Here is a 23,876-nt window from a genome sequence, read left to right on the forward strand (position 1 = left end):
AAAAATACAGCTTAAAAAATTTAAAACGATTTTATTCTTGCCAAAATAAAACAAATAAGACTTTCTCCAGAAGAAAAAATATTATCAGACATACTGTGAAAATTTCCTTGCTCTGTTAAACATCATTTGAGAAATATTTAAAAAAGAAAATTTTTTTTTTAAAGGGGGCTAATAAATCTGACTTTAACTGTACATATTCATTACCATACTAAATCCTGAGAATGTTTATGACAGAAATTTACTCACCATTTACTCTCCCTCAACCTTTTTGAGTTTCATTTTTCCATTGAACCCAAAAGAAGATATTTTGAAAAATGTTTAAATCCTTGAACCACTGACTTCCACAGGAACACATACTATGGATATCAATGGTTACAAGTTCCAACATTCTTCAACATACAATTAAAGTCAGAATTATTAAATCCCCTGAATTTTTAGCCCCTCTCTTTATTTTTTTCCCCATTTTCTGTTTAAAGGAGAGAAGATTTTTTCAACACATTTCTAAACATAATAGTTTCAATAACTCATTTCTAATAACTGATTTATTTTATCTTTGCCATGATGACAGTAAATAATATTTGACTGGATATTTTTCAAGCCACTTCTATTAAAGTGACATTTAAAGGGTTAACTAGGTTAATTAGGTCAACTAGGCAGGTTAGGGTAATTAGGCAAAGATATATTAAAGATATATATAGCTTATATAGCTAAAGGGGCTAATAATTTTGACCCTAAAATGTTTTTAAAAAAACTAAAAACACTTTTTATTCTATCTGAAATAAAACAAATAAGACTTTCTCCAGAAGAAAAAATATTATCAGACATACTGTGAAAATGTCCTTGCTCTGTTAAACAACCTTTGGGAAATATAAAAAAAATAAATAAATTATAAATAAAAGGGGGGCTAATAATTCTGACTTCAACTGTATCTTGTGTGTGTTCAACAGAAGAAAGAAACTCCTAAAAGTTTGAAACATGTGAAGGATGAGTAAATGATTTACTTTTGAATCCTGCTATACTACAGAGAGGACAAGTCATGTTCACGATCTCTTCTTTTCCAGACAACATTGGAGAATATTGTGTAAAATAACACAGACGTGAAGATTAACTGAAGTGAGTACAGTTTATAGTCATGTGCACTCTGACTTCCTTTCTCTTATTGCTTTACTGTAATCCCCCATCTGACAGGACTTGGCAGGCGAATGAGACAGTCAGACAGTCTTCCTCTTCTCTTTCCTTCAACACACTGCTTCACGCGCATCTCTCCCTCTGGTGTGCACTACATCCCTGAGAGCATAATGAAAAACACTGCCTCTCTTTTTCATTTCTTCAATCATTCACAGATGATCAGTTGTAGTCACACTTCCTCATTAGTGTCCGTGGGTAATTTAAAGGTTGGTTGTGACAGTTCAGCCAATGTGGCATTGAAAAGTATAGATATTTTTGGTCAATGAGAACCTATTTTACAGTGAGGTGATTACTTTTAGAATAACAGGAGTGTCGATATACAACAAAAATTAATAAAAAAAACGATATAATAATTGAACAATATAACAACAATATGATAAAACAGTTCAGTGTTATTCAGCTCCATTTAAACTGTTTAGTTCAGTTTCATTTTTGCATCTTGAACTTTATATTTTAGTTATTATTTCTTTTTCTGTTTAGAATATAATTGAGCTTTTAAATGTCATTTAAAAAGCATACTTTAGATCAGTGTTTCCCAACCCTGTTCCTGAAGGCACACCAACAGTACACATTTTCAACATCTCCCTAATCAAACACACCTAAATCATCTCTCCAAAACCTGAAGTTAATTGGTCAGATAAAGGGAGACCTACAAAACATGTACTGTTGGTGTGGGTATTTTTGTTAATAAAGCATTTATAAACATACAAAGTAACTATATGCCTGATAAATAAGTTGAATAAATTTTCATTAACAGTTTATTAATAATGTGTGTATTCATTCTGAGTGATCTTAAAAACCAACAACTACTCTTTTAAACCACCTTTTAAACTACTCTTTTAAAAACCACCAACTACAGGTTTGCAAATAATGCAACACTTAAATTAGTACAAAAACAAAAATGCAACCATTAAGCACATTATATAATGTATGTGCTCATACGTTTATAATACAGCATCTGTAGCTGTATTTATAAACTGTTTGCTAATGTATTATAATGTAGAGTTAAGGCTTAAATGATAAATTATTTATTTGGTAATGCTTAACAAATGATTCAAAATGTGCAGTTATTATAAAGTAGTGAATAGACAGAGCATTTAACTGTTATTTTAAGAGATAGATAAATCTAAATCAAGTGTTTTCATAGTGGCATGTAATATAAATATGCATTCATTGTACTAGTGAATATTCTTTAATATTTATTTTTGGTTCAGCCTACAGTATATACAAGTAATAGGCTTCCAAATGTAAACATTTGATTTATTATCATTTTTCTGTATCAGCCAGGATGTACACATCAGTGCATTATTTAAATTTATATCAACAAAGTCTGAATAGTTAGAAAAAAAGAAGAAAAGGAAAGAAGGTAAGGAAGAAGAGTACTCATAAAAAGAGCTTCATGTGTTTTGTACAGACTTATTATAATTGTGTTGGCAGAACGCAAGCTTTGCTTGAATGCTGAAAGACAAACTTATGATTGCTCTGGCATCACTTGCTCAAAGCATAGGCTTCACCACACTGTAAAACCTACCAGTCAACTTTATCAAATGAAGTGAGTGTAGTTAACTTAAGATTTACTGAAAGTTAATTCTACTCATTTGAAAAGAGTTTTGAACTCAGTGTTGAAGGTAATGAGTTAATTAAATACCCCGTTACTTCAACTTAAATGGAGTAAGTTCACAGTACTCATACAGATTAGTTCAACTCAAATGGTTTGTAGCAATCGGTTTCCTCAAACGGTTTGAGTTCTCTTCATTTATTGGGTTTTATTGTGCTCAAATTGCTCCATTTACTCAAATGGATTAAGTTCACAGTACTCATTAGGCTTAGTTTTTGAACTTAAATAGTTTGTTGCAATCGGTTTCCTCAAATATTTTGAGTTACCTTAACTTTTTGGGTTTTACAGTGCAGCATTATAAGCCCTTATGGTAATATGAAGTGTCTGAACTGAACTGAAATGATAGCTAAAGCAACTACTTTTCCTTTTTGCAACTATTCTCCCATTCATACACTGTGAAGCCCAACAGTCAACTTTATCAAATGAAATGAGTGTAGTTAACTCAAAAAGTACTGAAAGTTAATTCTACTCATTTGAACTCAGTGTTGAAGGTAATGAGTTAATAAAATACCTCATTTCTTCAACTTAAATAGAGTAAGTTCAGAGTACTCATATAGATTTTTTTTACTCAAATGGTTTGTAGCAATTGGTTTCCTTAAACGGTTTGAGTTGCCTTAACTTATTATGTTTTACTGTGCTCAAATTGCTTCGTTTACTCAAATGGATTAAGTTCACAGTACTCATTAGGATTATTTTTTGACCTTAAATAGTTTGTTGCAATCGGTTTCCTCAAACGGTTTGAGTGACCTTAACCTTTTGGGTTTTAGATAGAGTCCAACAAACACAGCAGATGCAGGCTCACATCTTCCTTGCCTTGAAACAGGTATGAAACATAGAAGCTCTAACCTCTCGTTTTTGTTTTCAAGGCGTCCCTGTCCTAGATCCAAGTTCCAAAATTGTCCTCTGTTCCCACCCCTTGTGTCAGATTTGTTCATCGATTTTACAAATTATCTTCATAATTCTCCCTGTGGGAGGTTCTGGGTGCTATAATAAACTCCAGGATGCACAGATTGGACCAGAGTTACCATGTCCATATGTGGACTCAGCTGGTCTACATGTGGATCCGCTCTCAAAGGTTTGTCCCGCTTACTTCTACTAGAGATGATAGCACAACAATGGTGCCTGTGAAACAAAATTGAGCTTTTCCGGCCACATTCTTACCACATCACACTTAAGAAACCAAGTGACATGAAGCATATGTATTTTGTTAATCTAACGGAAAGGCTAGAGAACAATTAGAGCAATGCTATGGTAACATCATGACAATAGCAATAGCAAAAAAACAAACATGGACTGGACAAAATTGTGGAGAAACTAGAGAAGAAAATAATAATCAAATGGGATTAGTTTATACAAGTTACGTGACTAACAAGGCCAGTTAGAACCCTAGGATAGAAAGGTTGGTATGCTTTGACCATAATTGGAAGAGTCTTGAATATTAATGATCTCTGCTTTGACATTCCTGCAGCTCATGTCTGTGCCATACACAAACACACACACATAACATGATGTACTCTGAAATGCACACAAAAAATCATACTTTTCTAATATATGTATGTATATATATATATATATATATATATATATATATATATATATAATAGATTTCTTCAACTGAAGAGAGTTTTTGTTAGCTTTAAGGAGTGAGTAAAGCTCTCTTTATGTAATCAAGTTTACTCCTGAGTTGTGTTATGAATAAAGTATAGGCTAAATGATAATTATACTCATTGGCAGATGTACAGTATTTAGAGTTGTATTTTATAAATCAGAGTAAAATGTCATCCAAGTAATATGATACAATGCATAAACATAAAGTAAATATATATTATATTCAGCAGTCTACATGTGTATGTAACCACATTGTTTGACAAATTTCGCAATATACATGTTGAACTAACAAAAGATACATTTAAACAGACGTTGCACCTCTTCAGAGAGATGCTGAATACATTTAAAATCCCCTTATCCTGCATTTTGTCCAGGATATTACACTTGAAAAGGATATTGCGCTCAAAAAGATTTACATCAAAATGAGGACATCACAGTATGCCATTTCCATGTACTGAACACTTGCCTACAGTAGGTGTATCCAGTTTTTCATTCTATGGCACCGCTAAACTTCAGTGTTCACTTATTCAGCATTATAGCTTGTAAAAAAAGCTTGTAAATATAATAAAGTGACAATGTCTGAATAATATACAGGGAGGTAATATGAGGTAACTAGTAGTCCTGACTTGTAAATGTGATAAAGTGACACTGTGTTAATAATACAGCGCGGTAGTATAAGCCGTATTCTGTAAATAAGGAAAAACTCCTATTTTTCAACAAAAAATCTGCGCCAAAACAATCGGTCTGAGATCGCCTGAATGAGTTGGTCTCGGCTCGATTGAAATGAACTCTGGAGCGGATCAATTGTAGTGAGAAAGCAAAACAATCCAAGCCCGGCTATATCACAGTTTATGCATATGTAATAGCCATATACAGTATATGGCTATATGAAGAGAGAATTATGAGTAGGGTGGTCATTCCTACTGGTAAATGTGCGTTTCATGTCAAATACGGAAGTGAAGCAGGACTCTGCAAAATAAACCGTGAAACATTGACCAATGTGAGGAGAATTTACTCGCACATGACTTGTTTTAGCTCTTTTGGTCTGTTTAGAAACTTTGCCGTATGAAAGCGAACCGCACCAAGTACAAAGTGCAACATTGTAACAATTTTAATCCCTGTTTCGGAACAAAACAGGTGTGAAAGCACCCTTAGTGTCAGGTAACTTTTATTTATTAAGTTAACTTCTAGCCTCACACATCCCCAAATAAAATCAATGTAACATGTAGCATATTTAGTGAGGTGTGCTGGAACACTGGTCACGTGTTTGTCTGTCAGTTGGATTCTTTAATTTACGAGTTTTCATCTGTGTTACTCCTGAGATCGCAGGAAACTAAACCTTTCTTCATTTGGTTTAAATCTGGGATTCCTTCTTCCCTTTGGAGGGCTCACAAGTACCGAGTCTGGCTTCAAGTGTACTCAGTGGAATCATAAAGAAGAGAAATAAAAGCTTTGATTTAACAAATTTACAACTGACAAACTGTCACTGTCTTTCCAGGAACGTGGGGTATCAGAGGTCTCTCTCTCTGGCATTCAAACACACGTCCAAGCTTTAAACTTCTCATGGGAAACACAACATAGATGTTTTCCATAAGCCTGCATGTCTGAAGTCTGTCATTTACCATGAATGTACAAAAACAACTATATTTCCAAAGAACTGGAAGTAGTGTTGTGCATTCCAAGAGGGTTGGCTTTGACTTCAAATTGTATATTCATCACTTTTTTGTGTTTATCTGTGATACCCCTCATTGAAAACTGAAGTGCGTCAATAGTATGCAGGGAAAGAATAGGTATATTACCTGGAGAGGATCTGTTGAACGGCTCGACCGCAAAGCCATCCAGTTTCACCCACTCTCCCCCTGCAGAAAGAAAGAGCAACATATTTGTTCTTTTTATTTGTTATGTTTAGGTTTAATTGCTGTCAGTATTGATTAATATTTAATTAACTACACATTTACTTGCTGTTTTTTTTTTCAAACTGTAATTTATTCCTGTGAGGGAAAAGCTGAGTTTTTGAAATTTGTTATTAGCAATATTGAAAACACTGACAAAAATCTAATTATTAAATGGAGTGAATTTTTTTTTATTAAAAATGTCTTAAAAGAAAAAAGGTTGTGACTTTTAAATAAGAAATACTGTATATAATTTAATATTGTTAAGTTTTTTTCAGAAAAAAGTTTGTAATAAACAAGGATGCTTTCAATTTATTGAAACAGTAAAGACATTTATAATTTTACAATAGATTTCTGTGTCAAATAAATATGTTTTAACTTTGTATCCAAAATTATACACTAATTATTATTAGTGTATAATAATGTTACAAATATTTAATGTTTCCTATTGAGCAGGAAATCTATGGAGCCAGATAAGTCTCAAAAATAATAAATTCACAGTTACAAAATTTAATTTGTAAATTTAAAAAACAATATATAAATGAGCAAATCTAATTCATAAATTCAAAACACAATTTATAAATGTGCAAATCCAATTCATAAATTAAAAAAAACAATATATAAATGTGCAAATCCAATTCATAAATTCAAAACACAATATATAAATGTGCAAATCCAATTCATAAATTCAAAACACAATATATAAATGTGCAAATCCAATTCATAAATTCAAAACACAATATATAAATGTGCAAATCCAATTCATAAATTCAAAAAACAATATATAAATGTGCAAATCCAATTCATAAATTCAAAAAACAATATATAAATGTGCAAATCTAATTCATAAATTCAAAACACAATATATAAATGTGCAAATCCAATTCATAAATAAAAAAAACAATATATAAATGTGCAAATCCAATTCATAAATTCAAAACACAATATATAAATGTGCAAATCCAATTCAAAAAACAATTTATAAATGTGCAAATCCAATTCATAAATTCAAAAAACAATATATAAATGTGCAAATCCAATTCATAAATTCAAAACACAATTCATAAATGTGCAAATGCAATTCGTAAATTCAAAACACAATTCGTAAATACACAAATCCAATTCGTTCAGGGAAATATTTTATAAATGTTACTTGTGAATTTACAAATTGTGTTAGGAATTTATGAATTGATTTTGTATTTTTTAAATTGTGTTTTGAATTTAAAAATTGGATTTTGTAAATGTGAATTGTGCGGTGCATGAATGAGTTTTATTTTTGCAAACATATTATTTTTGAGACTGATTTGGCTCCATAGAAATCATCATATAAGAGTGATTTCTGATAAAGCAGAAAAGTACATCTTTACTGTTTTTTGCTGCTGCGTTTTGTATGAAATCCCAACCTTTGTGAGAAGACACTTCTTTTAAAAACATTACCATTTTAAAACCTTTGAATGGTAGGTTATAACATAACACATAACATATAGGTGTAAAAAGCTTAGCACATAATCCAATACATAATGCATATGCATGCAGCTATCCTTAAAACAGGGAGCTGTAACACCAGATATGTTTACTACTGGTACAATCATCCTCAGCCAAGAAAATTTATGATCTGTTTGCAGAATTATTAATGTGCTTTTCTATTATGACAGATGGTTTGGGGAAAGTGCTGTGGGACGTGCAGAAATATGCCCAAATCCTGTTTGTTGGAGACGGACATAGACGTACTGAAAAAAAGTTTATGTGGCGTACGCTGGATGAGTGACTGGCTACCACAACACAAGGCTTAAGGCTCTTGACTCAAGCTCTGCGTTGGATACAAAAACAAGGACTGGCCACATAAATGCTCTATCTTTGGGGATTTCAGGCTCTCCAGATGCCAGCAGCGAATGGAGTTATTTGAAAAACAGAAACCACTATATATCCCTACATGCTCCAGTCTGTGAGCATGAGTTTGTGTTCAGTCTGGTTTCAGGTTGTGAAATGAAACTATAAGGAAAGAGAGTTTTACATTTATAAATACCTTCCTTGTTAAAGCCCTGTAATAACGTGTTTGAGTCTAACAAGTGTAAATTAAGGACGCTAATAAAAGTTTATATTTAGACATTTAATGACATTTACATACTGTACTGTGAGCACGAGGAACGAATGTTTTTTATGTTGTCTCTTTACATTAAAAAAAGGAGAAATCTATCATTTATTTAGGCCCAATCCCAATTCTATTTTTGCACCCCTACCCCTTCCCTTTGTCCCTTGAAACTGAGGGTGAAGGGGAAGGGCTTCAAAATGTACCCCTAAGAAACGGGACACCACTATAACACCTGCACACATCATCATATGTCATCGTGAGGTCTTGCTTCATATGAGATCAACAATAGCGACTACTGTAGTTATTCCAGTTGCGTTATTTTTTTGGTATTTATCTTCAGGAAATCACTGTAGGCATATATCATGATATCATAACAATATAATGTGGCAATAAGATCTTAACTGTACTGTGCATTTACACAGTAGCCACATTCATCAAATGTAAACACAAGAAATCAAGGACACTGCAAAAAGCTCATTCCCAGCCACTAGAAATTTCTGACAGGGTACTCGAGTGTCATATGTGAAAATATGCTGTGGGACTGCTAAACAGGAGTTAAACAGGAGTTAACATGTTTGTCATAAAAATTTGCAATAATGACAAAAAAAATACTAATTTGTGCATCTCCTGACTTCTGGGTGCAGCCATGCTGTCGCCGTAGATGGTGTATTCTTGGAAATTTTCTCATCCCTTGGTTTCGAGTGTGGTCCTGAAAAATCTTCGTTTCAAAGGCTATCCAGCTCTTCCCCTTAGCCCTACACCTTCAAGGTAAGAGGAAGGGCTAAGGGGTAGAATTGGCATTGGGCCTTACTGTTCTTACTGTTGGGGTCAGAATTTTTACTCAGAGTATCTGAATAAAATATCTGAATCTGTTAAGCATGAACTCTACATTACCAGATGTTATTAAGCGGTTTATAGCTCTATTCTTGACTCATAAGCACCTATATAATGTGCTTAATGATTGCATTTTCATTTCATTTCACTTTGTTAATTGTTTTTTTTATTAGTAAATTAAGTTTTGCATTTTACAAATATATGCCTGACTAATAAGATATAAAAATGCAAATTTGAATAGTTTATTAATCATTTACTTACACATTCTGAATAACCTTTTACAAACCAGTTATTTGGGAGAAGTTGCCGGTTTTTAAAGATTATTCAGAATGCGTAAGTATATGATTAATAAACTGTTCAAATTTACATTTATATATCTTATTATTCAGGCATATACTAATAGTTCATTTGTATGTTAATTCATGTTTTGTTAACTTCATCTTTTTTGTGACCTAATCTAAAGTGAGGACTATATATGCTTTATAAATCCCTTATAAATGACAATTAAAGGCTCAGTTACATTCTAAACAGGAATAAAACAAAAATAAACAACTTTATTCAGTTTTATTCATTTGAAGATACACAAACGAAACTGTATCAAATGATGAAAAATAAAGCCTTGCAAACTTAACCAAAATATAATGACTGTGCAGTTTAAACTTCGCTAAATAACAATGAAATGTTGCATCATAATTTATTGGTAAATTTTTATATTGCTGTTGTTTTATTAAATTTTATGTTTTATTTTGACACTCCTGTTATCCTGTTATTGTTTAAACTTTACAATAATTAAATTTTTTAGGTAAGCTTACAAAGATGTATTGTTAATTCACCTTTAATTGTCATTTAAAAAGGATTTATAAAGCATAGACAGTCCTCACTTTAGATTAGGTCACAAAACTGGTTGAAGTTGAGTTAATAAAGCATTTATTAACACACAAATGAACTATTAGTATATGCCTGAATAATAATATATAAATGTTAATTTGAATAGTTTATTAATCATTTACTAACTCATTCTGAATTATCTTAAAAACTTCCAACTCTTAAATACAAATGATTTGTAAATAATGGGATACTTAATTTAGTCATGAAAAATTAATCAGTAACAATGTATGAAAGAACAATTATTAAGCACATTTTAAATGTGCTTATAAGTCAAGAATAGAGCATTTGTATCTGCAATTATAAACTGCTTACTAACGTCTATTAATGTAGAGTTAATGCTTAACAAATATTAAATTCACTATTTGCTGATGCTTAATAGATCTTTCATAGTGTGCAGTTATTATAAAGTGTTACCGACGTGTCTAATTTTTAAATGGATATCTTTTTTTCAAATAAATGCTAATCCTGAATCTAAAATTATCCTGTAAATAAAAAAAACATGTTGATGTTGTGCATCAGTTTATCAATTTAATGTGTCTTTGCTAAATATATATATATTTTTTTAAAGTAGTACATAATAATGTTACAAAACTTTATATTTCTGGTAAACTTTTGAACTTTTTGTTAATCACAGAATTCTAAAAAAAAATTACAACACTGATAATAATAGTAATAAGTCAGTATATTAAAATTATTAACACTAGACAGTTTTCAGCTTAAACGGCAAGCCTTTTAATAAGCATTTTGGCCAATTCTTTAAACAACAAAGCTGTTTTGGGCTCTGACAATGCAAATCAATTTCAAAGTGAATGTTTTTGCAATTTAAAAATCAATTAAAACATCTCTGTGTAAACTACAAAGGCACCATTTTTTGAAAACGGGTGATGTCAGGCTCATGCAAATTACTTGTTATGTGCAAGTACATTAGAAACAAAATGACAAGGGCATACAGGACCATAAGTGCACCTGCTTATATATGTTTTAACTGGCCTGGCATGCATGATACAGCAATTATTTGTCATTTTTTTGCTGTAAGTGGGGAATGCTAATGTAAATGGGAAAACATTCATTGCTGTTATGTAAACAAATGTAAACAAAGCCTGCATACTGTGCTTTATAAGTATATCCATGCACCATTGTACAGCAGTGAAGAGAAGAGAGACAACAGAGAAGCATGCAGGTCTCTCTCTACACACAGACCTCCTGGAGTCTCTGCCCTGTAGACAGGTTTACTCATCCCGTCCTTATTCTCTGCACTCATCTTGAGAAAATGCAGGACTCCAGGCTCTAAAACAACACAACATGCACATGAGAGCCTGACATAGTGCTCATTGTGAGTCTCTAACGTTTCATTTGCAGAAAGAATGATGTGCACTCTCACCTACGTCCTCCAGTAACTCCGAGCGTCTGTCTTTGTCTACAGTGACGAAGCGCAGTGACTTCATGGACTTTCCATAGCCGATGCTGTAGCTGTCAACAGGCTGTCCGTCCAGCTCGCTAGGCGGATCCCAGGTGACCTTCAGCCCTTTATCCACTGAGGTCAGCTTCACATTACGTGGTGGTAGTGGCTTAGAACCTGATAGAGTGAGTAAAGTTGTCTGTCAGTCACATTGTATTGAGTTTGTTTTGCGTGATCGTAGTCGCTTAATTCATCAAATACACCAAAAATCCAACATCTCTTTACAGAAAAAGCGGTCACACTTTATTTTGATGATCCGTAAGTTGAATTTAAGTTACATTGCATCTAATTCTCATAAGATTATAAGTAGACTGTTAGGTTGGGGTTAGGGTTAGTGTAAGTTGACATGTACTTGCAAAGGTTTCTTATAGTCGGTTAAATGTCTGTTGAAGGAGCAGTGTCAGCAGATATTAAGCAGACAGTCTACTAATACTCAAATGGACCAAAATAAAGTGTTACCCTAAAAGCAAACATTTTAATTGAACTATTTCTTGCAGAATTATGTTTTTAAAATAATCTATGAAAGGTTGTCAGATTTTATAAAAGTCTTCTATCTTTTTAGGGAGAATCTGATTTTCTCCAGTTCCAAATGTTTCATTACATCCCTCAGAAGATGTATGTTGAAGCAGCTCTCTGTTTCCAGTTTATTTATATTAACCTAGACAGACTAATGGAACTGTGTTTTGTTCTGTACTGTTTTTAGTTATCTCGAAATTAGTAGAACTGCGATTATGGGGGTCTGGATCTATTAGCTTTAGACCTATTTTTCAGAATGTTAAAAAATATTTTCAAAATTAAGATGATAATTTTGGGCAGCTCCAAAACAAATGAGCCAGTGATGCTGGTTCTAGCCCACACCGATTACATGCAGGGTCCACTTCTAGAAAAAAACGTTTTTGTTCGGACCAATGTAAATGATATATTACTTTAAATTGTATGAGGCCATGCCTTGCATATACCGATGATCTGTGGGTCTGTTCAAGGGCTATCCCCCATTGCTCATCGATTTCAACACCTGAATCTTCCTCCCAGGAGGATTTTAGATATTCTAAAGTAAACTACGCCACAAAACCTAAAGAGTTACGGTAACTCAAACCATTTGAGGAAATCGATTGCAACAAACCATTTAAGTTCAAAAACTCATCCTAAAGAGTACTGCGAACTTAATCCATTTGAGTAAATGAAGAATTTGAGCACCGTAAAACCCAATAAAGAAGTGTTCGACTAGTGAAAGACAAATCAGAATCAAGTACTGCAGACATACAATGAATGTTATTTTAATGTGTTTATGATTCTATGGAATCTATGCAACACTTCCATTGCTCGTTCTTTAAAATATATAGATGCTCTTCACATTAAAACCTAATGACTGTTTTTAGAGCTGCTCACTGAAAAGTTCTTTGGGGAACCAAAAATTGTGCTTAAATGCATTTTTTGTAGTTAAAAAAAGCATGGTCTAATGAAGATATTTTAAAAGCTTTAACTAATTAGTTTGTTCACAAGTGCTCACTTTGTAGCCACTATGAGCCCTTGACGCACACTACTGTGGACATTGCACAAAGTAGAGCTTTTCAGTAAACTTTCATCATCATCATCATGTCACAAAGTAAAGAAAAGTCTAAAGTGTAGGGTGCCATTTGGGACTGACCCAACTTTGCAGTTTCCAGTCTGCAGAATTTGCATTTGGAGTATGAATGGACATCAGTGAAACCAAAAGTGTGACGGCCGCTTCACTATATGAACGAATGGGCGCTTAATATTATATTATATTATATTATATTATATTATATTATATTATATTATATTATATTATATTATATTATATTATATTATAACTGCCAACTTAACCAGCATATTTTTTTTGCAGCGGATGCCCTTCCAGCTGAAACCCATCACTGGGAAACATCCATACACTCTCATTCACACACATACACTACGGGCAATTTAGCTTACCCAATTCACTTATAGCGCATGTCTTGTGGGGGAAACCGGAGCACCCGGAGGTAACCCACACCAACACGGGGAGAACATGCAAACTCCACACAGAAATGCCAATTGACCCAGTCAAGGCTCGAACCAGCGACCTTCTTGCTGTGAGGCGACAGCACTACCCACTGCGCCACCACGCGCCGCCCCTATATTATAATATATTATTCATTCATTCATTTTTCTTTTCGGTTTAGTCCCATTATTAATCTGGGGTCGCCACAGCGGAATGAACCGCCATCTTATCCAGCATATGTTTTACGCAGTGGATTTCCCTTCACTGAGAAACATCCATACACACCCATTCACACATATAAACTATGGACAATTTAGCTTATTCAATTCCCCTATAGCGCAAGTTTTTGGACTGTGGGGGAAATCGGACTACCCGGAGGAAACTCACACGATCACGGGGAGAACATGCAAACTCCACACAGAAATGTCAACTGACCCATTATATTATATTATATTATATTATATTATATTATATTATATTATATTATATTATATTATATTATATTATATTATATTATATTATATTATATTATTAACAATTACTGAAAATATTTTAGGATACCATTACTTTATACATTATAGTGTAAAATCATTTAGTTTCGATTTTTTGTAAGGGGGTTTATACAAAATATTTTCCAAGGTTACAATGTTTCTTTGTGCAATTTCACACACCACCCAAAGATGAAAACATTGAATGGATAGATTTGGGGATTTTGTCAGATCACTGTTCTCCCTGTTGGTGTGTCTGCTTGAGCTTGTCTTTGCAGAATCTGTGCTCGTTGTTTTGTACAATTTATGAAAAGCGACATGCTGTAATCTGGTGGTTGTCTGTGTTTGTCCGCATCTGTCGCTGCAGTGTGAATTGGCCATTAGAACCGCACTTCAGATTTAGCTAACCTTTTTTAATGAATCTCCAGCTTAATGTCGAGCAATACAGACAACAGCCTGCAGTTAATCAAAGTGGAAACTCCATCTGAAGTTTAGTAGTGCACTCAGGCTGTTTTTCTAACCCTGCTTAGAGTCAGAGTGAACAAATCTCTCATCGCTGCGCCTGTTTACTGTACATCAGCATGAGTATGGCATCAATCCTGCAGAGAAAGATCAATCTCTATCATTTATTTAAGTGTACACAGGGACATATGCCTCTCGGTCACTGCTTTATATTGTAATATTGGCAGTGGAACGTCCTTCCACATAATCTGGAACCACATCACACACGCCAGTGCAATTACCCGACTCTCTCACACACACACACACGGGCCACAGAAACATCAAACCTCAGTCTGTGACTTGGCTCATATTAAAATTTATGGTGTAGGGTGGGTTCACATTTTGATTAAATCAAGACTTGTAAAACATAAGAATTAGATCTTTCTCCAAAAATAAACATTTTATACTGAAGGAAACTGACTGAGGCTTATGTTAGGGAGTGGACATCACTTAGATCCGTAGTTCTTACTTTTTTGTTTTTAACTCCAGGACCCCACACATTGAATGAAATCGGTACAAAATTAATCATTATAAAATTTGTTTTCAGCCAATCACATGGCAGCAACTCAATGCTTTTAGGCATGTGGACATGGTCAAGACGATCTGCTGCAGTTCAAACCGAGCTTGATGACCACACCGGGTGCAGATGACCACACCGGATGCTACTCCTGTTGGCTAAGAACAGGAAACTGAGGCTACAATTTGCTCACCAAAATTGGACAATAGAAGATTGGGAAAATGTTGCCTGGTCTGATGGTTTCTGCTGCGAAATTTGGATGGTAGGATCAGAATTTGGCATCATCAACATGAAAGCATGGATCAATTCTGAATTGTATCAAAGATTCAGGCTGGTGGTGCTGGTGTAATGATGTTGTGGATATTTTCTTGGCACACTTTGGGCCCTTTAGTACCAATTGAGCATCGTGTCAATGCCACAGCCTACCTGAGTATTGTTGCTGACCATGTTCATCCCTTTATGACAACAGTGTGCCCATCTTCTGATGGCTACTTCCAGCAGGATAACGTGCCATGCCATAAAGCGTGAATCATCTGAGACTGGTTTCTTGAACATGACAATTCTAGTTCACTGTATTCAAATGGCCTCCACAGTCACCAGAGCTAAATCCAATAAAGCACCTTTGGGATGTGGTGGAACGGGAGATTCGCATCATGCAAGTGCAGCTGACAAATCAGCAGCAACATGCTATCATGTCAATATGAATCAAAATCTCTGAGGAATATTTCCAGTACCTTGTTGAATCTATGTCATGAAGGATTAAGGCAGTTCTGAAGGCAATAGGGGGTCCAACACAGTACTAGTAAGTTATACCTAATAAAGTGGCCGGTGAGTGTTTATCACAGTACTGTATTTATTCAATTATAAACATTTTTTTAACTAATATATTTAAATCACATTTGTATATTTCATTTTAATCTGTGATCATTTGTTGCTTTGTAAAAAAAATATGTCAATGCTAAAAAATATTGGATTATTTATTTGAATCAAACATGCATTGGTTTATTTTTAATGTGTTTTTCATTTTCATTTACTTTGACTTTTTTACACTACATTATAATAATCATTGTTTAACCAGGGTAGGGGCGGCATGGTGGTACAGTGGGTAGCGCTGTCGCCTCACAGCACGAAGGTCGCTGGTTCGAGCCTCAGCTGGGTCAGTTGGCATTTCTGTGTGGAGTTTGCATGTTCTCCCTAGGTTTCCTCCGGGTGCTCCGGTTTTCCCCACAAGTCCAAAGACATGCGCTATAGGTGAATTGGGTAAGCTAAATTGTCCATAGTGTGTGTGTGAATGAGAGTGTGTAGGTGTTTCCCAGTACTAGGTTGCAGCTGGAAGGGCATCCGCTACGTAAAAATATGCTTGATAAGTTGGCAGTTTATTCCGCTGTGGCGACCCCAGATTAATATAGGGACTAAGCCGAAAAGAAAATGAATGATGAATGAACCAGGGCACTTCTAGTAAAACTTTGGTTATACAATTGGTAATCAATAGGCACCTACAACTTACTACAGTACTATACTAGAGTACTAGAATGAAATATATATATATATATATATATATATATATATATATATATATTTTATAAGGCCTTGCCCTGCTAACATTTGGACCACCCCAACAGATGTATCCCCACCCAGCCATACATACAACAATCTATTATTTCTATAAATTTTTTATATAATCATTATATAAATCTTCATGACAGCATTAAACTAAACTGTTTGTGATTTTTAATCCAGTATATCTGAAGCTTCCCAGACCTCTCCAAAGCAATTCTACCATTTCATTTCCAAAACCGAATAGGCTGTGAGAGTTTGATGACATTTTTCCATCAGCAAAATTCTCAAAACATTGCTCAACGAAAACCAGAAAACCAAATATTTAGATCAACATGGCTTAAAATTACACGTACATAATCAACAAATGTAAGATGTTTTGAAACGATTGAACTGCTGTCCTGAAACTTTATTCTCACTTGCTCCAGGCCATTTCTATTGTTCATCCCTTTATGAATGCCCTGTGGTTGAATGTCAGTTTTGTTGGACTGTTTTCATAATCACTCATGGAAAGGCCTGCAGGGCGAGCACCTGCTGTTCTGACATCATTTTCTCAATGAAAACTCACTAACATGCACTCTGCTCATGATTTTCATTCAGGTGCCTTGATCACATTCAAACAAATGCAAGAAGCTTTTATATTCTAAAGGCTACAATATACTTATTTTCTTTACTTTTCAGCCTTTTCTGATACAAAAAAACTCCCAGGTGTTTAATAAGAGGGCGCCTGATGAATGACAGGTCAGGTGTGGGCATCATGCCAACTATACACAGGATTTTTTCTTACCACAATGCACTTACTTCTTGACAGATTGAGTTTCAGATCCCTAAAGCCTTGCCCACGTCACTCAGAGACTTTCCACAAATACCTTGGTGAAATTTTGAGCTCGATTAAATTCCAGTAGCTGGTCAGGGCATGATTTTTCTCTTCCTCTTACCTGACAACATAAGCTCATTCTTACCGGAATAACAACAGACTTGATGTTAAAGTGAAGGCTTGTGGAATTCTCATTCTTTCCAATATATCTTTTATCTGTCAAGCAAATGTCAGGAATGGTTTTGAAGGGGCAGTTAAGCACCATTAAGAGATCTAGAAGGGTTCTTTTTTCCTCTTTAATTATTTGGCTCCAAATCAGCAACGCTTTACTGTCTGTGCCATATCTAAGCAGCTGGTGGCTTTTAGATTTAGTTGTGTTGGATGTAGTTTCGTTGGTAAAGATGGAGAAGAGAGGAAAAGAGAGGAAGACTGGATAATATGCAGCTGCTGATGGCAGTCCCAGGCTGCACTGAGTGACCTCATATAAAGAACATTTCCAAAACACTGAGAAAGAGCGAGTGAGAAAGAAAAAGGGCCGCTGTAACGTGGCAGCTCACACAGCTCAGTAGGACTTAGCTACCACTTCCCTCATCCAAGATTCCTCGGCTCCATTGCATTCTCCTCAGAATTAGGAGGCACGGAGAGAGCAAAAGGAAGTCAAGGAGAGAGAAAACGTGGCTAAAAAAGATTTGAAGAGCCGAAAGCGAAAGAATGTCTAAAACATCTGTGCTTTTATGCTCCCTGATGACCTTTCAAAGAGGTTAACTGTACTTCCTGTCCTGCCTCTAATTTGATAAAACCCTTGCTGAGAGATGCGCTTCTACACTCCAAATCTATCTATCTATCTATCTATCTATCTATCTATCTATCTATCTATCTATCTATCTATCTATCTATCTATCTATCTATCTATCTATCCAACTATCCATCTATCCATCTATCTATCTATCCATCTATCCATCTATCCATCTATCCATCTATCCATCTATCTATCTATCTATCCATCTATCCATCCATCCATCCATCCATCCATCCATCTGTCTATCTCTATTTGTGTGTCTGTCTGTTAAATTTGCATTCATTAATTTAGCAGATGCTTTTACCCAAAGCAACTTACAAATGAGGATAAAAGAAGCACTTCTAATCACCAGAGAGCAGCAATATATAAATGCCATGACAAGTCTATGTTAGTTTAGCAGTGTTTTTTTCTGTTTTCCCAGAAACATGGAGTGTTTATAAGAATATGTCTGGTGCATATGGAGATGAAAGTGTGCGTCTCCTACAGGTGGTTTGTCAAGCCCACTCACCTATCTATTGTCTGTCTGTGTCTCACTTTTTAAATAAAGAAATCTTAAATATGTCAATATTGATTATGTTATTATGAAAATAAAGACCAGTGAAGTTCAAAATGGTGTGAGAAAATGACCAGCTTAATCTGTTAGCTATAGAAATAAACTGCAAGTGACATCACCATCAAACCAATACAAATGTGAGCAAGGAATATTTAGGACACATTTTATACAAGTTTTCCATATGCATTTATATATTTTGCATTTATGATGACCTTTTCAAATAACTACAAACTATTTAAAACTTTGTTAAACAGAAGTATACTTTCTGAGGTTTGTGCACCTGCACACAACTCAGCTGTTCAAACACCCATGCTTCATGCATTAAGCTATTAGTGCTTGGGATGTTTATTAAAAGTTTGGCACAAGCTTTTTATGCACACTATCATAAAATAAACAGGACTCAGACCTCCAAAGTCAGAGAGCAACTGATTATATGAGTAGAGCATTAGCCTATACTATATATATAAAAAAATATATGTATATGTATTACAAGATTACAACAAACCCCTGGCAATTATGCCTGACAAAAACATACTTAACGAATTACAGTATAGATTGTTCTTAATTTTGTTCTACACTAAAAAAATATTCATTGGACTTACTAAAAGATTTTAGGGTAACTGGTTGCAAACCGTTTAAATGGGCTAAATTTAAACAAACAAATTAAGTTGAACATTACTGTTTTTATCTATTTTTTTGTTTAAATTTAGCCAATTTGAATTGTTTGCAACCAGTTACCTTACAAAATTGTAAATCCAATGAATATTTTTTTTTCAGTAAATACAAAAAAAACAACAACAGATTTTTGTTGTAAATAAATTAGACAGAAACAGTTTGACCTACCCGACAGCAATGGGCTCTGGGTGCAGAGTGTGACCAGGAGCCCGAGAAGAGCTCGAGCCCGCGCAGGAGACATTGCAGACAGTGCTCGAGTATTAGGGTGATCCGCTACTCTGAGGGCAGTTGGGCTGTGAGATGCGCGGATGCTTCGCTACTCGCTCTCACCGTCAGCCTGTGAGCTCATTCCCAGACGATGTCTCCCTCTTCCGGGGAGGAATGGGACTATGGGGCTACCTGTATATTTGCAGAAAATGCGACGGAATGTCTTTGGAAATACACTGTTTATGATGTAGGATACGCTTGTCGTTCTTTCTTTATTTGTTAAAGCGTGTTTACAAAAACTGCTAATTCTGTTCTTGTTGATAGCCTACTTATAATGAGCTTTAACATTTTTATAGCTCCTTTAATTAATATCGATTTTTTATGCTATTGGTTTACTATAAAATCTGTATGCTTGACAGATTTGTGTGCGCAATGGAAACACGATAACCTTTGCTCATGCGCGCTATATTGGCTCAAGTGGGCATTGAATTGCAGCTGCTCGAATACTATTTACCGATTCAGTCACGCTGTTTTTTTCTTCATTCACCAATAAGTGACGTGGCACTGGAAATAGTTCCATCACAAAATAAAACTCCAGTGATCTTGTCATCAAAGGTAATATTGGAGCCCGGACGTTTGTTTACACAGATTGTGTTTTTGAACATCTGTAACTCAGAGGATTTTGGCTTTTGTGTCTCAGAAATTAGCCTGTATACATAATTGTTTAGCTCTAGAGCACCTTGTTTAGAAATATTTACTTGTTCTTGAATTGTGTAACTTAATGTCAAAGTGTTTTTTTTTTAAAGAAAACATTTGTTTATGAATTTGCTATGTTATTCAAATGTATCCCTAACTACTGATTACTTATTTTAAACACACACACACACACACACACACACACACACACACACACACACACACACACACACACACACACACTGGGATGGAAGATGTCATATGTTCTACCCTACCTGTTTATTCATTCATTCATTTTCCTTCGGCTTAGTCCCTTTATTCATCAGGGGTCGCCACAGCGGAATGAACCGCCAACTTATCCAGCATATGTCTTACACAGCAGATGCACTTCCAGCTGCAACCCAGTATTGGGAATTATTGTCACCACCTGTTTATTTATTTATTTTTGAAGTTATACCCAGGTTTAATTTTCATCCCTATATTATACCCTTTAACTTATTTAATATGCCTTTTATGATTAGAAACAGATAACAGGATGAAATTAATTGACATTCTGCTGTACAGCACAATTGTTCTTTAAAAACAAAACAAAAAAAACAACAACAACAAGATCTTTAGGGATACAACAGGCACATTTTATTCTGTTTTTTATAGTTTCAGAAATAAAATAATGTCTTTCAAACCACAATATTGCAAATATAATTTCCATCAAAACATCATCATTTCATCATTGTGCAACACAACTAAGATATCAAATACCAACATACACTGCTTGACTTCTTCATAAAGAAGGATTGAAGACTTTTCCTCCCACTTTGAAGTCGTCTCTAATGTACTCTGTGGACATTGGATGTAATGTGGATGTGAGCTTGGGCATAATTGACTTGTGAAACCATTTATATTATATATTTATGTATAGAACCATATAGATTATATAATGTCATGTTTATTACAGTGTCTCTTTGAATTTGAAATCATTCCAAAAAACATCAATTTTCAATGAACTGCAGTTGATGAATTTACATAAAAAACAGTCTCCCAGCATATTCTACCCCGTGTACACAAAATCTTGTGTATATAGGCATATGTTACAGTCATTAGCAGATTATAAACATAAAAATATACAGTACACAGCATAAATGAGTACACCTTTTAATTAGTATTTTTATTCAGTTCTCTGAATATATGAGCAATATCACATGAGTAGCAGTGCGATGTGGCTGTATATCAGCACCGGTGGGAGGCGTGCGTTGGCACGAGACCGCAGGCCCACCAGTGACGATATACAGCCATATTGCACTGCTACTCATGTGATATTGCATTTATACAACAGTTCGACAGCATAATCGTGTATATAAAAAAGAAAATCAAACATGGAGAGTCTTAAAATCCTTTTGTAAGAGGAACTACTTTCTTCCACCATTGACATCTGCAGCTGACATAAAAACAGTAGAAGCCATTACTAATTCACCAACATCACTTTAGAGTTAGTATTTGAATAATTCTCTAGTGTACTGTCTAAAGTGAAGACAAAACAGGTGATTTTGCTGGCATTTTAGGCTGAACGGCATGAATCAATCTACAGAGATATCTCCACACAGTATTGCAGTCTATTACAGTCTACAGTATTTTTCTGTTGTAATCAGGATATCACAATAATTAATCTTGAAAAAAGCAGCACAATCACTACCAGATTGTTGTTGTGTTTGCGATAAGGAAAACACTAAACACATGCAGGCATTTCTTCTTTCTTTCTACCAATACAACACACATTCCTCATATGCGAGTCCCATCTCAGACTCAAGACACTACAAATATGGTATAAATACAACATACAAAAGAGAGAGATCGACTTAGAATATCACTTACCTGTTTAATAATAATTTAATAAGATGTAGTTAGAAATTACGCCGTTTTAGCTTCTAAAGGCTTATTATTATGCCGTCTGTGTCGCCATCTTGTGGATGGACAACGTCTTTGGTCTGCTCAATGACAGGTTAATGGCCTCCGACTTGCTGTCTCTTAGAAATTATAAATATATAAAAATAGTCACTATCCTTATGAATAAACTGCATAGTTGCAATCTAACCAACATTCTCGACTAAAAAAAGCCTCAAAATTACGTTATGTTGCCCAGCAGCAGCAATATTTGTCAAACTGTTAAGGATCCTCTGCTTGTTGATGTGGGTGGAGTAATACACAAGTGTGAAGAGGCGGTATGAGTGCTGTTACTGGCAGAATAAGCCAATCAGATTCAAGAACCAGACAGAACCGTTGTATAAATGTATATATAGACAATATATTTTGGTGCATTAAAAACCGTTTCATTCATTAAAATAAGAGCGCTTATTTATACTGGGCACTGACCATTCTTACCTTAACAGTACTGTAAAACTACATTTGTACACAGATAATCTCTGACCTCCTTGGTAATGTGAGAATAGTGATTTTAACCCCTTTTAACTCTTCTCAAATTGCTCACCCAGCAATTCACTGAAGTCATCAAGTTTTAAATGATGTTTTATTTGCACTGTGCTGTGAGTACATTTGAATCTAAATACAGTCTTTAATACTGCATCTGAATGACCCTGTAAAGTAGCCATTTATACTGTAGGTCATACCAACAGTGCATTTCACAATTTACATCTTGCCCTTTGCACTAAATCATGGTGAAATAAAATGAATGTCCTTAAAAATGATATGAAGACTTTTATGTACTATGAAAGAAGTACATATACAAACTATGTATTATATCCAAACAACAAAATTAGAGCATTCTAGTTTTTCCTCTTTTTAGTCATTTATTTCATTACATGTAATTTGTGGACTTGCTTGTGTTGTAACTTCATTACTCTGCTACTGTTACTCTCAAGTAATCCTTAATTACTTGACGACAGTGAAAAAGAAGAGAAAATATTTGTCAAAATACAATGACAGCTCTAGCTTCACTTGAACATGCATTTTTTATGACTCCAGAAAGCGCCTGTGGGCTGAATGTGAACATAAGTGGAGATAAAGCCCCCAGAGACAGCAGAGCTCCAAGCACAGTTAACCCCCAAGTAATGCATCAGCAAATAAGACTCCATCACAAATAATCACTGGACAGCCATTGTCTCGGCTGTCTCAGGGGACGGCAAGAGGGGCAATTAGATGTGTGTGAGACGGGGGATTAGGATGTAGAGAGAAGGAATGGAGAGCCCAAGAACCATTTTTAGAAATAAGACTAATTTAGTCATTAAATAAGCCTAAAGTCAGCATAAAATCAAAATTGGTCCTATTTGTTTCTTAAATGCGTGGTGCCTATAAATAGTCAATATTTTATATTAGAAAGCTCAAGTAATTTTTATTACATATATTTTTAAGCATCAATACAGTAACATGTACTGCAGATTTTATGTTATCTGCTGGGCCAAAAATTACATTGAAATGTATTTTAATATAAAATACCAAATACCACCATTTTACATGTATCAAAATAATTGACA

At 34.5% G+C, this 23,876-nt stretch overlaps 1 protein-coding gene across 2 annotated transcripts in view; it reads right to left on the reverse strand.

The window, feature by feature from the left end:
- The window catches only part of fndc1 (fibronectin type III domain containing 1), a 72,514-nt gene extending 52,727 nt beyond the window's left edge, over positions 1-19,787 (reverse strand). Inside the window, exons 1-4 of one of the 2 annotated variants that reach the window (XM_056445656.1) lie at positions 19,657-19,787; positions 11,502-11,696; positions 11,321-11,407; positions 6,214-6,273 (exon numbers count right to left, since the gene is read on the reverse strand). In XM_056445656.1, coding sequence (XP_056301631.1) covers positions 6,214-6,273; positions 11,321-11,407; positions 11,502-11,696; positions 19,657-19,729 — 415 coding nt within the window. In that variant the 5' untranslated portion in view covers positions 19,730-19,787. The remainder of the gene's footprint in view (positions 1-6,213; positions 6,274-11,320; positions 11,408-11,501; positions 11,697-19,656) is intronic. The other variant, XM_056445657.1, reaches the window with a different exon arrangement.
- Positions 19,788-23,876: the final 4,089 nt, after the last annotated feature.

Source organism: Danio aesculapii, chromosome 20 (assembly GCF_903798145.1).
Source record: "Danio aesculapii chromosome 20, fDanAes4.1, whole genome shotgun sequence".
NCBI classification, from domain to species: domain Eukaryota; kingdom Metazoa; phylum Chordata; class Actinopteri; order Cypriniformes; family Danionidae; genus Danio; species Danio aesculapii.